This window comes from Gossypium hirsutum, chromosome D09 (assembly GCF_007990345.1).
Source record: "Gossypium hirsutum isolate 1008001.06 chromosome D09, Gossypium_hirsutum_v2.1, whole genome shotgun sequence".
Taxonomy (NCBI): domain Eukaryota; kingdom Viridiplantae; phylum Streptophyta; class Magnoliopsida; order Malvales; family Malvaceae; genus Gossypium; species Gossypium hirsutum.
Window position 1 is genome coordinate 9,373,519 of NC_053445.1, and position 22,209 is coordinate 9,395,727.

Genomic DNA, 22,209 nt, shown 5'->3' on the forward strand with positions numbered 1-22,209 from the left:
TACCATCCATGATCAACATCCATTATCAAAATATGCTATTATCCAAACATCTATACATCCATTCAAAATGACTAAAATCATCCCATTTTCGTATATCAAATAGGTTTCAAGCATGAAATAAATCCAAGTTACCTATGTTTACTTTCACAACCAAAAACATTAATACATATACATGAACTTGAGCATAACGTCCTATATATACATGCCACAGGTAACCAAATACAAATTCCAAAAGCTACCGAGTCATTCTGAAAGTCCAATATCTTATTCATTTAGTATATAAGTACAATTAATTATTCAAATATTTCCCTAACATGACATCATACAACAACATCAAAGTAGTGAGATTTTGATTTATAATCGCACTTATAATTACAATTGACAATATATCTAAACCAAATCAATAGGCAATGTATATACCAATATTCAATGTTCATATTTCAACCACATGAATTTCATAATCCACACTTCATATCCCTTGAATTACCAATGAAACTTTGTAAAAGAAGCTCAATACACGAGTGCAAATAACATCTGATTCTCATTCGAACTAATCATATATATTAGTGTTAGGTTACCCATCCGGGCTAAACCTTTGACAACATAGTAAATAGCTTGGTCATGGCTGTAAATACATGTAAGGTTACCCGCCTAGGCTAAACCTTTAAATCGATAACAAATTACTAGTCCAGGTTAAATCTATGTCACATGTATCTTTGAGTTCGCAAAAAATGTAGGAGCTCGGTACCATCGAAAATCAACCTGTAACCTCATGTGTGAGACTTTTACTAGGTTCATCGAAACTATTTCAACAATTCAATTTGATACAATTTCATTGCCAATTAATCTTATTCCAACTTTTGGTAGAACATATATAGATATTTTAACATAACTTACCAACAAACTGGAATCATTTAAATCATATGAACTTGTCAAAATGGTAATGGTTCAACTATCAGAGACTAATCGATAATTTTTTCTTTTCCTCTTATGTCCTCTGGTCGTTGAGTTTCTTAGTCTAAAATATAATTTGATTTAACCATCCAATCCAAACAACTTAAAACAACTTATAAATATCATGTTTTAACTCAATTTCATTTATACTAAAATTCCTCAACTTGTACATTTGTCATAATTTAGTCTCTAAAACCAAAAATATTATAATTCTCACATTTGAGGTTCAATTTCAAAATCAATATCAATTTAGTCCTCTAACAGTCCATTAAAACACAATTTTAGAATTTTCATACACATTTTGAACTTATTGCATTTTAGTCCCTAAGCTCAAAACTAACAACTTTTACTTAACAAACCAGTCCATTAATATATCTAAGTTTCAAAACTAACCAAATGACCACAAAAGCTTTAAGAAAACAACAATAACAGCTTTTACAAACTTTATTAGTTTTGCAAAATAATCCCTAGGTTAGCTAAATCAAGCTCTTGGGATTCAAAATTTGAAGCCAAAACCTACTCTTTTTGTTTCGTGAGAAGAATATGAACAAAATAAGAAAAATGAAATGTTTTTCCTTTTTGATTCTTTTTTTTATTAACTAATATACATATAAAATTTTTAATTACTTTTATTTAACATATTTTTATAATGAATTATCATCAAAACCATCTACCCACCTATACTTCGGTAAAATTACAACTTTAAGCCTTTGACTTTATACTAATTTACCATTTTAACTACTAAAATTAATAATGATAGACTTTTATGACCTTTATAATTTAGTCCCATTTTCGTTAATTAACTAACTAAATGCCAAAATTACCGAACGAATTTTTAATATAACTCTTAGATAATTTTGTAAATATTAAATAATTAATATTTATAGACTCACTCATCGAAATTGTGGTCCCGAAATCACTGTTTCTAATACCATTAAAAATGGGTTGTTACAGTCACATCTATGTCTCTATCTTCTAGGAGTCATCCATTGAAAATGGGTTGTTATAGGCGCATCTCCCCAATTAGACTTGATAGATAACATAGTAGTCTTTCAATCGGTTTTCTCATTTCCAATTAGACTAAATGTTTAGGTTCATATACTAATACAAGTTATCTTTTTGTATTACGATCAGACCACGTAATGTTGCTAAATATTAGTTAAACAATAGACAACGAGTGAGCAACATTTACTTTTATTTTGCTTTGTATGCAAAAACCATGTGAGGAAAATATACAAAGTATTAATGAAATTCATGAATAGTTTTATTAATCAATCTGATCGAAAAATTATAAGTGTACTTAGACGAAAATACTACACTTAGGGTACTAAATCCAATGGTCTCTCACTTTTCCTAGTGAAGTAGATGAGTCATGTTTCGCATTCTTGTGCCCCTCCATATGTTTCCCAAAGTGTAGTATTTTGAATCTTGGCAAAACAAATCCTCAGGGTTTGCCCTCATATGCGATCTTTGACTACATCCACTATTCCTTCAAACACTACTGTCTCCCTTATGGTACATTGTATCAATGTATTTTGTCCTTATTTGGTTTCTTTGAGCCTAAGCTATATCCATACTGTTACAATGCCATAGCTTTTTCATACATCATATTCGGCCCTCCATAGTGAAGTTAGCAATACAGCCCTACTTGACACTTATTCACACTGTGGACCTACTATCATGGACAAAACACAACCTCATATGAACTTCCTTGAATCCCGACACTTTTTGGAAGTCAGAATCAATATATTCGAAAGGAGTAAAATCTCCTCCGGAATACACAAGCATATAATCTTTCGTTCTTCGTAAATAATTGAATATATGCTTAACTACTTGCCAGTGTCTTGGTCCTGGATTCGATTGATATTGACTTACCAACCCCACTACAATATCTGAGCATATGCATAACATAGAATACATGAGACTTCCTATTGTCAAAGCATAATGAGCCTTTTTCATGTTCTATCTTTCTCCCACAGTCTTAGGAAAGTCTTTTAAAGAGAGATGAAATATCGATATAGAGGGTTGATTTCCCTTCTTTGAAGCGATTATTGCATAACGCTCCAATATCTTGTCCATGTATGAAGCATGAAACAGTTATATCACTTTTTTCTTTTGATCCCTTAGGATTCAAATGCATATAAAAAATTAGTTTCTTCCAAGTCCTTCATGCTAAACTATTGGGCTAACCATAATTTAACTAATGGCAATGTCCCTACATCATTCCCAATGAGTAGAATGTCATTGACAAATAGAACATCCCTTAAAGGTTTGTAAACACAAGGTTCATCTACATTTTTCTCAAATCCAAAAGGCTTGATCACTTGATTAAGTTGTTGATTCCATGAATGGGATTATTTTTGAAGTCCTTATATGGATCTAAGTAGTTTGAAAAATTTATATTCATTTCCTTTCGTTATATATCCAGTGGGTTGCATCATATAGATGCTCTATTTAAGATAGTCGTTTAAAAATGCTGTCTTGACATTTATTTTCTAGATCTCGTAATTGAGAGCCATCAAAATGGATAGTAATATGAGGATTGACTTGAGCATGCCAACCGAAGAGAAGATTTCTTCATAATTGATACATTTTTTCTGAGTATAACCTTTTGCTACAAGTTTGACCTCATAAGTTTCCACTTTTCCATATGCATTTATTTTCCAATTATAGATCCACTTACACCCTATGAGTTTTATCCCTCCTGGTAAGTCTGTAAGTTCTCACATTGAGTTGGAATACATGGAGGCCATCTTAGTTTTCATAGTTATTTCCCAACGCTTGGAATCAACACTAAGCATTGCTTTATCATAGGTGAGTGGATCATCATCTTCCTAATTGGTAGACTCAGTGTTAAAAATGCTTTCGCTAGATTGCGAGAACTCAGGCCTACGAGATACCCTCCTACTTTGACGAAGCATCCTATAATGCTGATCGTTTGGAAGCCTACTATTAGGATTCGGTTCTGGAACCGTTTCTGTAGGGTTTTGTTTATTTCCTGAAAGTTCCTTGAGCACATTTTTACTCCGAGGTTTGGAGCCATTCAAGCAACTTTCTGCAAAGAAAGTAGCATGAGTTGACACTATAACAGTTTTCTCTTTCGATTTATAAAACAAACCATCCTTGATCCCTTTGGATATCCTACAAACATGCACAATTCTGTCTGTAAGTCCAACTTTCTCGCATCTTTGTTCAATATGTGGGCTGGGCATCCCCAAATCCTAAAATGATTAAGATTTGATTTCCTGTCATGCCACAATTCGTATGGGGTTTTCGATGTTGTTCTAGCTGACACATCATTTAGAATATAACAAGCCATTTGTACAACATATCCCCAAAAAGATATTGGCAACTTCAAATATCTTAACATCAAATGTATGATGTCTAAGAATCTTCAATTTCTTCTCTCGACCATGCCATTTTGTTGTGGAATGGCTGACATGGTTAACTAGGATAGAATCCCATTCCCTATGAGGTACCGTAAGAACTTTTTAGATAAATATTCCCCACATCGATCAAACCGAAGTGCCTTTATGGGTAAATCTAGTTGTTTCTCCACTTTTACATGAAACTCTTTGAATTTATCAAAGGTTTCACTCTTGTGGTACATAAGGTACACATAACCATGTTTGGAATAATCATCAATACAAGTCACGTAATATTTCTAACCATCTCTTGTACTAACGTTCATGAGGCCACATACATCAATGTGCACAAGTTCTAGGGGTTTTACTGCCCTTGTTCCTTTTCCATTAAAAGATTGCTTGGTCATCTTACCTTCCAAGTAAGATTCACAATATATAGGAGACCAATAGAAGGAATGCTAGACCGATACTTGTCACTATGTCGCAACAGAGAGAGCAAAATGGAGAAATTCTGAGACTGCCTTCGATGTCACCACACAGCCTAAAGGTGTCGCGACGTACACCTGAAGACGTCTCAAGAAAAGTATACTAACTTCTATGTTACGAAACAGGTCCTGATGTGTCACGACATCGACTCTGGACTGGAATTAATACGAGCCAAGGGGTATTTTAATTCGTACAATAAAACTTAAAGCTCAAGAACATTAGCTAACCTAGGGTTAAGGATGTCAACCACCTTAAATCTATAAATAGGCTCATTTGTCACAGGTTATGGACATCAATCACTTAGCTTAAAATTTCTCTTTTAATTTCAGTCTAGTTTTTCTCTTTTCTTAGGTTTTAGATTTATTTTCAACTTATTCTTTGTTTTATTTCGGAAGATATGATTTATGGATACAATCAAACCTTGTGGATTCACTTCCATTAATAATACAAATCACAGTTTTCCTTAAAATCTAAACTTTCGACCCAGTTATCATGTTTATACTTTTTATCAATTTTATATTGTTTATGAAAACCATGTGGTCATTCTATTAGGGATTAGAGAGTAGAGGTATGATTTCTTTACTGTTTTGTAGGGTTACTCAACAGATCAGCTATTTGAGAAAAGAAGAACTTAAAACCTTAAGCTTGATGACCCTAGGAAGTTATCAATGTGGGAATTAACCTAAAATCTGTATGGCCTACCCGTGAACGCTTTAATCCCAAACCGATCAGGGTATCTTGGTAGATGTACCAAAAGATCCTGCTAGGGTATCGACTAGTTGATTGACGAGGAACCCAAAATGACTGTTAATAAAGATTACTGAAGTGAGCTAATCACCCATAATTAGATTTGATTAATCTTAATTTTCAATTGCTCGATACTTATTTATGAATTATATTTTTATTATTCTAAAAACGGTAAAAATCCCTTTTACTTATTTTCACGTAATATAACTTATGTCAAGTACTAATTAGATTTTTTGGTGTTTATGTTAAGCTTGATGTAGTAGCTAGCCTCCTTTGGGTTTGATCCTCGTAGTAACTATAGTAACTATAGAAGATCAGCCAACAAGAGTATGGGTAACTTTGATTATATGTGGTCAGATGAAGACTTAGATTACAACGTCGATATTTACGAAGAAGGGATCTGCGAGGACTGGGAGATATAGGAGAACCACATAAAAAAATTTTATTTTATACCCAAAAAAATATAGACAAATGTTTATAATGTATAATTTAAACACTCTAGAAGTATTTTAATATAATATTAGAATCCCTGCTTTTGCATGTTTTTTCTTTCTTTATTCCAATGAAGTGCATTAGTTTTTATTTTACACTTAAACATGTTTTTTTTCTAAATTGTACCTAAATAGTTTTTTTATACCCAAAAAGTATAAATAAATTTTTATAATGTATCGTTTAAACATTCTGGCACTATTTTAATATAATATTAGAAACTACGCTTCTATAGGTTTTTTTTCCTTTTCTTCAACGAAGTGCATTAGTTTTTTATTTTACACTTAAACATGGTTTTTTTATAAATTGTACTTAAAAATTTTTATTTTATACCGAATAAGTATTTTTCAAATTAAAAAGAAATTACTCAATAAACATTTGTATAGCTAAAAAAACATTTAAAAGTGGGAAAAGTTGGTTGAATTGATAAAAACATTTAAGAAACATTTGAAAATGGGGTACATAAATTCATGTTCTACTCAATTGTGACGATTGTTCATTATGATAGTTTCGATACGAACAATTTTTTTACTATGACCAACTGTTCTGCACAGACTGCAACGTTTATGGTCGACAATCTCCCTCAAGTCCATATCACCACGAATCCTAGTGACGTGCGAGCGACCTTTGGGCTTCGTATTTAGCTCTAAGTTTGGGACCAACTCGAAAGTTGGCAGAGACACTTCTTCAGTCGACACATCATGTAGGATGGGGAACTCGTTTCCCCAAATACGCAATGTGTGTTCCAATGTGTACACCTCATCGATATATTATTCGTCATATATCGAGGCGTCAGCAGAAGTTGTAGCAACGTGCGCACACAGGTACCAAAGAGTCTAGAAACTCTCACAGTCGCACCGCCTGTTTGGGAGATCAACTCCGTAGAACCTAGGCAAGATACCCGGTCAACGACCAATAGACTCTGTCATCGGGAAATTTTCCAATTGCCAAAAATAAAATTCTACATGCATCGACCTCGCTCTCCAAGTGTTGAAATACATCGCTTTCCTAACCTCCTCGACATACACGTGTCCCGCCTCCATCTGTTTTACTTGTTGCAACCCTATTTTTTACATCAAGATTGTCAGCATGTAGACCGTAGCTGTGAAAATAGATGAAATTGGAAGGTGTCGTGTATGCTTCAAGATGGATTTAACGACCTCTACCAAGTTTGTGTGTTGGAAAATCGAGTTTGATAAATGCAGAGTAAAAATAAATTTAAGGAAAAATCGGAGTTCTAAAAAAATTTTCCAAAATAAGAACTTGGTTGTGATATCTAAAGTAATAAACACTTAATCAAAATTGTACCTTTTGCATTTATCTAGGATGAACATTTTGGCCGAGTAGTTTTCTCCGTTATCCTCAAGCTCACATGTGTTGAGTGGGGGCTCGTTTCGAATTAGAAAAATTTTCACAAAAATTACGAGTGGAGTAATTTTGTAATTTCTGTAAACTTTTGGGTCAAATTGTAAATAAGAAAAATATCTCTAGAACTTTTCTAAAATTAATTTTTTATAGAATTTTCTCTGTACAACTTTCTCTTGAATTCAAGTGTGTGTAAAATAATGACCCAATGCTATCTTTATAGAGGGAGAGTTTAGAGAGTTCAATTATGGTTAAACTTAGGCTTAGTTTGGATGAGCGGTGTGTTTAGCTCCGGTGAGGTTAAAAACAGCGGTGGCTGTGAGATTAGTTACTGTAGTAGTGAAATTGGATACTGTAACGGTGAGATTAGAAACAGTAATGGAGTGTTTGTTTGGATTCAAACGTAATTGTGGTGGTGAGGTGAGAATAGAAAATGACTTTTAAGGACATTAGATTATAATTGATATATATTAAAAGTTTTTAAAATTATTTTACTTTTATAAAATTATTAAAATATGTGAATTTATAAATTCATTTAATAAAATATTAAAATGTATCTTTTAATATTCTATTTATTATCCTATAAATTAACATATTTGTATTTATTTAAATGATAGTTATAACATTAAAACAGCTTAATTGTCTTATTTTTACACCCATATGAAAAATAAAGTGGTAAAAATATTACCCATTGACGTTTTTTTTTTTACTGGTGCTTGACCCTCCAGTCCAAAATTTCCTCACCAGTGCATTGGAGGATTTTCACTGGCCAAATTTGGATGCTATCCAAACAGGTATATGTGGTGCAATTGCACCACAATCAATGGTAAACGTGCTTCACTGATAGTAACTGGGCATCCAAAGGAGCCCTTAATCAATTTAGTAATAAATTAATATAATATTTATCAAGATAAATATTAGATTAAATTTAACATTAAATCTTATTAAATTAATAAAATATTTATCTACAAGATAAACATTAAATTAAATTTAATATTAAGATAATCACTTTAATATTAAGTTAATAAAATACTATTAAGATAAGTATTAAATTACTTTTAATATTACATATATTGAAATACTAATATTTTTTTAATAGTTAATCTGAAATCAAATTCTCTGTTAGAGTCTCAGTTAGACTAATCCATGCGCCAGGCCCCGAAAAGTGAGAAGGTTTGGGTAAAAATATAGGCCCAAAAAATGGGGTTGGGAAAAAAATAATGCCTATTTAGAAAACGGGTCAGGATTCCAGTAAGGCTTTTTTTGGCCCGGGCCGACTTGAATATGAAAAAAAATGTCGATTTTCTTTGTTGTTTTTTATTTTTATTTTTGCTATTTTCTTGTTATTTTTTTACTATTTTGCTACCATTTCACTATTATGCTGGTACTATTTTGTTGTTATTGTTTGGATATTATATAACTCTTGTTTTATTGTTAATTTTGTTACAATTTTAGAGGCATTTGCTTATTAAATTGCACATATTTTAATGTTATTTAAGTACATAAATATATTTATTTTAATATTTTTAGTATTTTGGATGTACTATATTTTTTAAAAGAATTATATAATAAATAATATAAAAAAATTAATACGGGCGGGTCGAGTGGAGCCTGTATTTTAATATTTTTATCCGGGCTAAGCTTGGTCAAAATCTTACAGCACGTTTGGTTCGCTGTATTGGATTAGAGGTGTATTGGATTGGATTAGAGGTGTAATGGAATAGAGGTGTAATAGCAAATCAACTGTTTGGTTGAATGTAATGGAATAGAGGCGTAATAGTAAAACTGTGTTTGGTTGAATGTAATAGAGGTGTAATAGCATAATGGAGAAAACTAAAATGACCAGAATACCCTTAGCATAAATTTGTTTTGGTAAATGATTATTGTTATTGTTATTTAAATTTTAATAAGATTATTTATTATCAAAAATAAATAATTTAATCATATTTAAACATAATTATTATTTAATATATTTTAATTAAAATATATAATTTAATAAAATTCTTAATAATTAGCAGAAATTTGTTTTGGTAAATTATTTTATTTAAATTTTAATAAGATTAATATCAATAATAAATAATTTAATCATATTTAAACATAATTATTATTAAATATATTTTAATTAAAATATATAATTTAATAAAATTCTTAATAATTAATATTCTTATATGAATTTACTCAAACCATAATATATAATACAATTTGGAGACCTGGATTTGTAGTAATTAAGTCCAATTCATTTCTGTTTTTATCATCTTCAATGACTTGAATCTAATGAATAAATATGAAAAAAATCTGCAAGAGTACAGCAACCACATCTGACATTGGAGTAAAAAAGCTTACTTCATTCATATTATTAAGAAACTAATTACAAGTGCTAATCCAACTACATTAAAGAGGAAAGCTTTCTTCATCAAATATTATTAAAGAACTAATTCCTAATTCCAAAATGCTAATCCAAAAGAAAAAAAGAAAAGAAAGTGACCCAATTCAAGAATCACTAAGTTCAAGAAATTGGTTTCAACACTTACATTTTGGCATCCGCAATTGCACATCAAACAGTCCAAATGTTTCCAAAGGTGTTGGAAGGTGCAGATTTTCAGGATCAATTTGAACGCAAAGCTGCCTTCCAACCTGAAATGGAATAAAAGGAGGAGATTAATCGAGTGCGTAAATGGAAATAACAAAATCATAACATTTCAAGTCCACATCTTAAACGTTTTATGATTAAGCTATGTCACTTGGACTTGAAGCGAGTGTTTGACATGGGTTTATTCAATTTGCTCCAAGTTTACTCACATATTTGGAGGATATAACCATGTACATATCTAAATACGCGTCGAACATAAATACTTCAGAAAAATAAGAGTCCGAATAACATAGCATATAACACAAGGAGATTGTCTATTGTAGTGACGTGAGAGAAACTATTACTATCAATAAATATCATGGCCATACCTCAGCAACAATTTCATCTTTTGTCACAGGTGAGCGCAATTCAATTGGGTCATCTTTGGTCGATTGGGCACGAAACTTTTCAACATTGATAGATCTCCTCAATACCTATAAAATGCAATACAAGTTACACACTCGTACCACAAAGAGCCTGACATAAATACAATTACTGTTTTCAAGCTTCAACAAACTTTTGAAAAAGATTCACCACTAACAAGTTGAATCAATTATGACTAGTCTAGTGGCAACTTGTTGTATGTGGGTTCAAGTGTTGGCATGCTATCTAGGGTTTGAACCTTGTGAAACCCCATCCTCCTCCCACTTAGAATGTAATGTAAGCTTTGCTTGTACCAAAAAAGAATTTAAACAAGTCTTAATTTAAAATTTGACACCATTGTTATCCCACATATGCCTAGTTCCACTATTGTTAGCCTAACCATAGAAGAGGCAGGTCCAATGTTTCAGTCCCACACACCTTGACCTTGTTTCCCCAAACCCTTTAAAAACACACACATACAAACATTGTTGAGAGGCTGTTTTTTGTGTATTTCCATGTGTTGGGAGGAAGGCAGATAAAGTATCAGACATTTAAACCAGAAAAAAACATTTACGAAATTAAGGGCTTCATAGATGGGAACTAACCAGCCGGCCATTAAGTAGACGATATGCAGCCTTTTCATATACTTTGCTCTTATCTTCCATATTCTTTGTAACTACTTGAACCTCTTCTTCCTTCGGTTGATAAATCTGATGAGGAAGTATACCACTGGTAAGTTATCATTTAACTGAAAATGAAAAGCACAATATCCCACATATCAGAAGTGACTCCACCAAATAAAGACTTTCAAAACAGTAACTTAATTTGACAAAACTACATAAGCAGAATGTGCATCTAAAATAAGGAATGGATTTTTACTTCATCAATATCTAATATCCATACGCAACATATGAATCCTCAATAAGAGTGAGAGAGTGAGAGAGAACGCAAGATTTAATATACTTGCAGTTGGAGACATGTTTCCTCCTTAAGGCTGAAATAGCAGATAATACATGTCTAAGAAAAGGCATTACTTATATCATAACAAGCAAAATCTAACCAAAAACCAACAGCAATATGAAAACACTGTTACTCAGACTCTTCATTTTCCTAAAAAACCTGTGTCAGACACATTCGGATATAAATATGTGTATGATCTTCGTTTTAATTGTATCTAACACTCACCCCCTATGTTAGATGGACTATTCATTTCCGTAATATATTTTTGTCTGATACATATACAGACATAGTATAGAGATATACTCCTCCAAATACAAGAAAAAAACCTTAAAAGCAACATATACTCATATCGGTCACATTCACATATCCAAATCCACTCCCAAGTCCAGCCAACATAGCTTACCCCATAATCCGAGCAACAAACTGAAAACGTTCTACCTTTATGTCAAGCTTGTTTTCCTTGAACGTGTCATGACAAAAGGTTCATGAGAGACTTAGGTAATGCATACAGATGTGTGTGTTTAAGGGAAAACAAATTGATGCATATTTGTTTGTAAATTAACAATACGATTATGATTAATATCAACTGAAAAACTTCTTTTTATAAACAAACAGCATTGCAAGAACACATGTTTCAAGCATCAAACACAAACTAAAAGAGAGAAGAAAGCGACCTTACGCTGCTCCTTAATGAGATAAGCGAACTTATCAATATTAGGAACAGCAAGCAATTTCGGCATCAGATGATTGCGAAAATAATCAGGAGCGACTTTGACAGTCTCACCAACTTTGCCAAGTTTCTCAATGCTCTAAAAAATGGAAGCAAAAGCAAACGTGAATGATATTTTGCAATCTGAAACAACAAAAAATTGAGAAAAGAAAAAGATTATTGGATCGAAATGACTCACCGTCGTAAGAATCACATCCAACTTTCTGTATCTAATTCCTTGACAAGCATAGAACAGAGGTTGCATCAAACGATCATGGCTTTGCTGGACATTCGTTTCTTTGATAATTTACCGAAGGGCATGTCTTCCATACTGGATATAAGCCATTAATTTCCTAACTTTGTGGGGGGCTCTAAAATATAAAAGGAATTTAACGGTGAGGGAAGAGGTTCATGCACGGAAGACCTTTTGCCTAAAATTTCACGACAGAATAATCAACGGAAGAAGTGGGAAATGGGAGGAGAAAATGATTAGGACGGAAGAGGAGAGGGTCGGGTAGGGAGGGAGGGTAAAACAGGGAGATGGGGAGGGAGGCCGGAAGTAATAGCTAATACAGCGAAAAGGGAAGGGATTGGAAAACACGGGAATTTAGGGATTAGGGGCGTAACCGATTACGCGCGTAATACCTATTACAGCGAACCAAACGCCGGAATAGGGGCGTAATGTAATACGCACGTAATCAGGGCGTAATGGATTGGGTAATACGGCGAACCAAACACAGTGTTAGTCTCATTTTTTAGGCCAGGCCCAGGACTAGCAAACAGGCCTAAAGTTTTGGTTGGGCCTGACCTATGACACCTCCAGTCCCAGTAGGAGTGTAATTCTTTCACTGCTCAACACCGAAGAACCACTGTCAACAACCATTTGTTGGCCACTAGAATACCGCCGTCACTGTCATCAGTACCCTGGGGTCATTCAGTTTCTGCCAATTAGGTCTGGGGCACTGACGCCCCGACCTATCCGGTCTAGTCACCGATTGGACCATCGACCCGATTTCACATGCCAAGCTCGGTTTCACATAATAGACCCGATTCGATCATTTTTTGAATCTTGGTCTCGATTTTGGGCTCTTGAGCCTAATTTACGATCTGAAGTCCAATTTTCAAGTTCAATTATCCATTGGGCCAATTGTCTGACTTGAAAATCAATTTCCAAAAATATCATATTAATTTTAATTAATTTAATTTTACTTGATCAAAATTAATTTTTCCAAAAATCACTTAAATTTTCCACATTAATTTTTCAAGAAAATTCTTAATCAAATTCTCTAGTTGAACAATTCTTACGACCACCCAATTTAATTCCACATCGAATAAATCGACTCAATTAAATTATTTCCAAAGTCATAGAATTTTCTTATGATTCAAATGCAATCCGATTGAGCTTTTGTTGAGCTAGCGAATGAACCAACCGGACATATACAATTAGGCTCTACTAATTGCAATTATGTCCAAAAGCATTGTTTTAATAATTCACAATTACTTAATTATGGAGTTAGTCCACAAGAAGTACTATGATTGAAAACTCCTTATTGTATACTCTTTAAGAAAGCAATTCATCTAACTGTTTTGTCCAATGACCTTGTCATGTGTTACCCTCATATGATATCCTTGATTATTTTGAGTTAAATACATTCACTCAATACAATTATATTTTATCTCATTGTCACCTTTATGTCTTCTTAATGATTAATATGATCACTATCAACAAATGACTGTGATAAATTACTCGTTCGAAACAAGCAACCCATGGCCACATTCCATAGTTATCAATCCACGTTAACTCTTTAATTGAGTTATGAATTCCACTGTTCTAGTAAGGTCATGCCATACACAAGTCATGTACCCAACATATCGACTATCGGCTCGATCTTCCTTAAAGCATTAGCCTCCACTTATATCAATGTACATGAGTTACATATTCATGGTCAGTGGCTAACTCATGATTTAGGTAAATCACACCATGAATGTCATAAGTGAATCAATTCACAAACAGATTTAGAATTAATTCATCTTGGGTCCAATCCATTGTATCATTCTGTCAATGAATACATCTATGTCTCTACCCTTGGAGTCAACAACTACGATAGCCAAGATTCGTCATCTCCTTAATATGAATTGTAGACAACATAACAATCCTTCTCAATATTTGAATCAAATTCTCACTTTCATTCTTTTACAGGATTACAGACTAGTTTAGATTATCTACTAAAGTAAGTTGTCCTTCTCGCAATGTAAACGTTCTTACAATACTACTTATCATCAATTTCAACTTAGACAATCAATGAGCTAATATTTGCTTGTCACAATTTTGCTATGCATACAACACATAAAAGGGAGAAATACAAAATATGTAACAGTGAAATGTGAAATTTATTTATTTATCGTTCAAATACATAGAAAAAAAATTACATGTTTACTACAATATGGGAATATTTTCAAACAATCTCCCACTTGCCCTAGTGAAGTTAATGTGTCATGTTTTGCATTCCAATAACCTCGACATGGTTGTTAAAACTCCTAGGTTACAAGAGTCTTAGTAAACGAATTCGCAAGGTTATCTTCAGAAGCTACTTTCACCACATCTATAATTCCTACAGCTGCTGCCTCTCGTATCAAGTGATACTTCCGATCAATGTGTTTCATCCTATTGTGACTTCTCATTTCCTTGGTAATAGCTATTGCATCATTATTACCACATTAAATTGTTATAGCTTTTTACATACCAAGAATGAATCGATTAAGAACTTTCGAAGCCATATTGCTTCTTTCGTTTCTTTAAAAGTAGCCACATACTCGGCCTCCATAGTAGAGTCAACTATGCAAGTTTGTTTTACACTTCTTCATACTTTGACTCCACGACCTAAGATGAATACATCTTCCAATGTCAATTTCCTCGAATCTTTACATGTTTGGAAGTTTGAGTCTATGTATCAAATAGGAGTAAGGTTCTCCCTAAAATACACAAACATATAATATCTAGTTCTTTTAAGATGCCTTAATATATGCTTTACAACTTGTCAATGCTTGAGACCAGGATTTGTCTGATATCGACTAACCATTCCTACTGTGATACAAATATCTAGACGTGTACAAAGCATCACATACATAAGGTTTCCAACTGTCAAAGCATATAGAACCTTACTCATATGCTTTTTTTCTTCTATTGTCTTAGGACAGTTATCTAAAGAAAGATGAAAAACCTAATATGGTCAGTTGAGCATTTGGCTTCGCTTCGGTCATTGCAAAATGTTCTAGTACATTATCAATGTATGAAGCTTGTGATAGAGCTATTGTTTTATTCTTTTGATCCTTAAAGATTAGAATTCCAGGAATATAACTAGCTTCACCTAAGTCCTTCATGCTAAACTATTGAGCTAACCAAAGTTTAACCAATGACAATTCTCCTACATCATTTTTGATAAAAAGAATATCATTGACATACAAAACGAGGAAAACTACCTTTTTATCTTTTATACACTTATAAACATAAGGTTCATCGGTGTTTTGCTCAAACCCAAAAGTCTTAAAAGTTTGCAAACTTTCTCTTCCTTTCCTTCGACAACATAGCCAATGGGTTGAACCATATAAATGGTCTCATCAAGATAGTCATTCAAAAGTGTTATCTTGACATCCATTTGCCAAATTTTTTAATTAAGAGCAGTGACAATGGACAATAGTATACAGATAGACTTGAGTATGGCTACTGAAGAGAAGGTCTCATTGTAATCGATGTCTTCTTTCTGTGTGTAACTTTTCCCTACAAGTCTAGCTTTATGTGTTTCCACTTTACCTTATGCATTTTTCTTATTCTTGTAGATTCACTTACACCCTATGGGTTTAATCCCAATCGGTAAGTCTATAAGTTCCCACACTATATTAAATTTCATAAAATTCATCTCGACATCCATCACCTATTTCTAGAGCTTGGAATCAATGTCCTACATAGTCTACTCATAAATGAGTAGATCATCATCCTCATGATTGACTTTTGTATTATAAATACTATCATTAAAGATGAAGAAGTCTGGTTTCTTAGAAACTCTCTTACTATGACAGATTTCTCTATGTTGTTGATTGTTTGCAAGTCTTTCTACAACTTTCTCGAGAATTGAATTTGGTGATTGTTCTACAAATCCCAAAAGTTCCTAAAGTACCACTTTTCTTTGAGGCTTAAAGTTATCTATGTAGCTTTCCTCGAGAAAAGTAGCATGAGTAGAAACTTTGGTCGTATTATCTTTCAGATTGTAGAATAATTCAGATTTTGTTCCTTTTGGATACCCTAAAAATATGCACAATTCTATCCGTGCATCCAACTTTTTTGCAACCTTATCTATAACATGTGCTGGACAACTCCATATTCTAAAGTGATTTAGAGTAGGTTTCTTTCCATGCCACAATTCATAAGGTGTCTTACAAGCAGACTTGGTTGGAACATCATTTAGAATATAGCAAGCTGTTTGTATCACATATCCCTAGAAGGAAGTAGAGAGTTGTGAATAGCTTAACATTGAACGAACCATGTCAAGCAAGGTTCTATTCCTTCTCTCAGCTACGCCATTCTGCAATGAACTACCCGGAGCAGTCAACTGGGATAAAATCTCATTCTCTATGAGGTATTCTAAGAACTCGTCGGACAAGTATTCTTACCTCGGTCAAACTAAATATTTTTTATGGATAAACGTAATTGTTTTTCCACTTCCACACAATACTCTCAAATTTTATAAAAGGTTTTGCTTTTGTGGTGCATTAGATACATATATCTATATTGAGAATAGTCATCGATGAAAGTCGCGTAATAATCATAACTTTCTCGGGCACTGATGTTTATGGGACCACATACATCAGTGTGCACAAGTTCTAAAGGTTGGTTGGCCCTTGTACCTTTCACATTAAAAGACCTCTTAGTCATTTTACCTTTCAAGTAAGAATCACATTGTGGAAGACTAACTTCCTTAAGCATACTTAAGGGACCATCTTTCACGAGTCTCGTGATTCTTTCTCGGTTAATATGACCAAGTCTTAAGTGTCATAGGTACCTCTCATTAGAGTGATAAGTTTTAATTTTTTTATTCACTATTTTAGTTTGAAGCGTCGAGTAGTTATTTGGTTTGATAAAGTGGAGATTATTTTCCATCCATCCATTATAGATTAAAGAATGATTTTTGTGAATATCAATCTCTTTATTGAATGTCACAATATAACAGTCATCCAATAAACATGCTATATAAATTAAATTCCTCTTAAAATGATATACATAAAATACGTTCTTTAAAACAATATTCCTAAAATTATCAAAATGTAAAATAACTTCTCCCATTGCTTTGGCTGAAACATAGCTCCCATCTTTGATCCGCAACAAGAGGCTCCTATCACGCTGACTTCTCGTTTCATTGAATCCCTGTAAAGAAACACAGACATGGTTAGTGGCTCCAAAATCAACAACCTAGTTGTCAATTAATTCTTCCACTAAGCAAGCTTCAACCACAAAGAGTTCTATACCTTTGCCCTTTTCGGCTAGGTAATCCAAATACTTTTTGTAGTTTGATCTGAAATGCTCTTCTCTATTACAGAAGAAACATTTGATATTGTTAATATCTTTTGACTTCTTAGCCTTCTTCCTATTAGCACGACATGGAACCGAAGACTTAGTCAGTTTCTTATTTCCCTTAGCTTTCTACTTCCCATTAGAGGACGAAGGCCCACAGCTAAGTTTACCTCAAGTTTTTCCTAAACCGATTTCCCACTATTCAGCACCAACTCATAGGATTCTAATTCCTTCATTAGCTAGGTCAAGGTAAGCACCTTGTTCCGCAAGTTCTAAACGGCCCTAAAACCAGCAAACTCCTTGGTTAAGGATTTAAACACTATTTCAATCTAAGTTTTCACTTATAGTTCAACCCCATTTTCCTCTGCCTTCGCAAGGAATCCCATAATCTTAAGCTTATGTTCTTTGATCGGAGTGCCAAGTTTCTACTGAAAGTTCATCAAATTTGTAATAGTGAATTGTCAAGCCAATGTGACTTGGCCTCCGAGCAAATCCTCCAAATTTGTAATGATCTCTTTGGCAGTACGAAAATTCTTTTATTGGTTTTACAACACATTACTCAGGCTTGGTAACATATAACATCGAGCAATCAAGTCAGAATCTCTTCGTCGATTTCTTGCTTTGGGCTGAGCTTCAGGAGGGCGCGTTTCGTTAAGAACAAATTTGTGTTTCTCATATCTGAGAACTATTAGCAAGTTCCTTTTCTATTCTAAAAAGTTATCCCCGTCCAATTTATTCTCAGTAAGAATGCTAATAAGAGGAGTAAGAGACATATTTGAACTGAAAAAATAAATATTCAGTAATTACTATCTTTGTATTCAGCAAAAAATTTCATTTCAGCAACATAGTCAAGAATGCAGTATGATACATGCGTCTTGTATTAAAACCTCAAAAAACACATATTTCCATTTCTACGATAATTCTCACACTCATCAACCATGTCATCTTGGGTCCCATGATTAACTAGCAAGAATTGAATTACATCCAATTAGTTTGTGAATCTTAATTCTCAAGACTCCACACGAACCAACAATCGTTTAACGTTTGGTCATCATTTCTAGCTTAAATATCGTTTCTTAGGAAATTATTTAATAAGAGAATATCTTGAGTGTGTAACCATTGACTCAACACCCATCATGAACATGCTTTCATTTGTGAGTCATCTTGGGACAATTTCACTTAGAGTCATGCATGACTAGTTGTCCTTGAAAGGAAATCTTATCCAGTGAACCTACATGATAAAGCTTGCCTTAGGGTGTGGTTAGGGTAGGAACCAGCTCGAAACTTTATCATTGTATCACTTAAGGACCATCAATAGAGGCAGTAGGTCTTGCAATGACCTTCTCCCACTCAATATTTTAAAATAACATGCAAGGTGTTTTTTATTCCATATTTCAAGAATGATCATACAATACTCCTAGTAGCATTCTTACCTAATCTATATGACATGCTTCCAATATATGCATGGCATGCTATGAAAATTTTATAATATTCACATTCATTTATTCATAAGAATCAATCAATCATAAAGCAAACAATTTTGATTCTACCCAGTTTTTGTTTTGAGGGAAAAACCGAAGAAATGAATGTGAACTATGCACCAGGTAAGGTCCTAGGAAAGGAAGGTGAGTCAAATTTGACTTCTTAAAAACCAAGTTTTTCCTAGCCAAAGCCAATCTTAGACGTGCACCTTATCATTACCACAATTCTCACAATAATTGAATAACTTAAAGAAGTGAATAGAACAATATAACACATGTATTTTCTCATTAACACACTTTTTTATTTTTCTAATCGATCAACTGTGGATCATCCCTTATATATCACAGTTATAACATTACATAATATAAATATTATAAACAATTATAAAACAAATATATAAGGATATAAGTAATTAAAATAAAATTGTCAGCCAAGGTTTCCATTATTTTATTTCTAGAAAATAAATGAAAAATAAAATTACATAGCTTATGCCACAAGGCATTCCTTGGGTCTTCAACCGACATCGCTCCATCTTCTTCACGTCATGCACTCCTTTTGGAAAAATTACAATTAAGTGCTATGTTCATTTCTGGCTTACAAAAATTCTATGAATTAAAAAAAAATCCTACGTGGAGATGATAGTTTAAGGTCTATTTCCTAAGAACGACAACCTTGAAAAAAATAATTATATAATAAATATATAATGTTAGAACATCCAGTGGAAAATTCTTCTCCCTGATTGTAGTTGGTTGTCCGGCCATAAGAAGGTATTGTCTGCAAGTCAATGACAGCCCGTGACACTAGAGGTGAGCGAAATTTGAATCGATTCAAAAGTCTCGATAAAAAATTTAAATTTTGAATTAAATAGTTTGAGTTATTCGAATCAACTCGAATAAAAATTTTAATTTTTTGGTTTAACTCGAATATAAATTACACAATTTGAGTTATCTGAAAACCCGAATAAGAAAAGGTAAAACTACATTATTTTGATAAATGTTTACCTTTTCTAAAGTTAAAAATCAAAACCATTAAGTTAAAAGGCAAAACTATGTCGTTTTGATAAATGTTTACCTATTAAGTTAAAAGGCAAAATCGTTATATTGTTTATGTAGTTAAATAATATTGTACTTCATCTACTGATTAAATAATCGGTCCATGTAAATGCGACAGTGAATATAAATAATAGGATTTGTTAACTCGACTTGATTTGACTTGAAATTTTTTAACTCGATTTCATTCGATTCAAACAAATTTCGAATTGAGTTCGCTTGCTAAAATAGGATTTGTCAACTCAAGTAACTTGAAATATTTTGACTCGATTTGACTCGACTCGATTGAATACTCACCCCTACCTGGAACGTACTTTTGCATTGTGACTATCCTCCCCCGAAGTTCGTTGTACGACACATCCCAATCTCCAAACAACTGATCCATGGCCATTTGTTTAGCCAACCATGCTTTTCGGTATGACACTTGGTACTAGAACTGTTCTTGCATTTTGATAATCAGGACCGATACAAGAATGGTGGGTATGTCTTTCACTAGTGGCATGATGTAGTTGCAGATAGTTTTTGCATCATGTTTGTGATAGTCTGGCGTCATACATGTAGAAGTACATGTATGAGGCCCAAAAAATTTTCAGATTTCCCACAGTTGGGACCTCTAGATAAGTGCAACTCGTACTCGCTAGTTGCACCCTTTTGCTGACCTCCTACATTCCCCAACATATAATGTCTGTTTAGACACAACGAATTTGTAGTTAATCAACACTTTCATGCTATACCGCTTGATGGTGAATATGCAGTCATCATTGTTCGTGGTTTGTTGACCCACAAAAAACTCTTTTGATTCGATGTCTACCGCCATTTGGTGAGTAGTTATTATATCGGGGTACTTAGAGAACTTGGATATATGCACCACATCGGGATCTACGCTTGACATGTGGGCCTTAAGGTCATTGCATATGATAATGCCACAACTCGGGTTCCCGACCGAAAGGGCATGCACATTTTCATCATCATTCGCGCCTTTGTCGTCAATATCATCTAGGACCTCATTTAGATGTTAATAAAATCTTCACATTCGTGATTAGAATGACCATTATTATCTGATCCATCTTCACCATCCGCATTGGTCTTAATCACCATTGGATATGTTGACCCATAGTGTGGATTTTCACCATCCACACCAGAGTCTCAAACACCCAGATTAAGGTTGCCATACACAGTCGGTGCATGGTGTGGGTTTTTGACCCATGTCAATGTCACTCCACCATCGTACTAGTTTGCCCATCCAACATTCATATCAATGTCAAACTCACGTACAAATGATCGCCTATCGACAGATGCTCTCAAAACCTCCGTACACGGGTCTTGAACTCCATATTGTTGACTTAATGAAGTGACATCTTGAATGGGCTCCACATCCGCTAACTCAACAAACAACTGAATCAATTCAATGTTCACCCTCCTAGTCAGGTAATAAAATGAGACCATTTTCTTCACGTCTTCATCATCTAGAAGTTCCATCTCAGTAAATTTAATAGGATGTGATGAAACTAAAAATTTGTAAAATAGCTTCGACATCCTCGTCCTACAACATCGAGCAATTTTTGTACTAATATTTTCTTTCATATCATCGACAAACACATTCTTATTAAACCTCATTCCTATTTGCTGGCAAGATTCAAATATACAACCAACAGTTGTTTGTAAAATTACTCCATCGAAATGAACGTATACAAAGAATTGGTTATCCATATTCAATAGTAAATCTGTAAAATTAATTAAACATAATTAAAATTGGTTTTTATTTAATAAAATTAGATCCTACTACAAAAATATAATTAAATAAAATTAATTACAAACTAACCTTATAAACTCGAACTTTATTTTTACAGTGTAAAACACTAATCTTTTTGCTTTTCTTTTATGTTTTCTCCTCGTCTACTAAATAAAGTTTCTTCCTTCTTTTCTTCTCTGAAATTGCCACAAAAAACTTCAACAACACACAAAACTTCAAAAGAAACAGACTTTTGGCCGAATTTTGGGTATATATTGTGTATGGTGCTGCTTGATAGTGTCAAGGTGTCACC

General features: G+C 33.3%; 1 protein-coding gene across 1 annotated transcript; it reads right to left on the reverse strand.

Moving 5' to 3' along the window:
• Window positions 1–3,788: 3,788 nt before the first annotated feature.
• On the reverse strand, window positions 3,789–12,797 carry LOC121220732 (uncharacterized). Its single transcript, XM_041100166.1, has 7 exons — window positions 12,267–12,797; window positions 12,033–12,167; window positions 11,004–11,108; window positions 10,365–10,469; window positions 9,938–10,040; window positions 4,640–4,731; window positions 3,789–4,175 (listed from the first exon to the last, which is right to left on the reverse strand). Exons 1-7 carry the CDS (start codon window positions 12,330–12,332, stop codon window positions 3,789–3,791), a joined length of 993 nt encoding a protein of 330 aa, XP_040956100.1. The 5' UTR covers window positions 12,333–12,797.
• Between the last annotated feature and the right edge of the window lie 9,412 nt (window positions 12,798–22,209).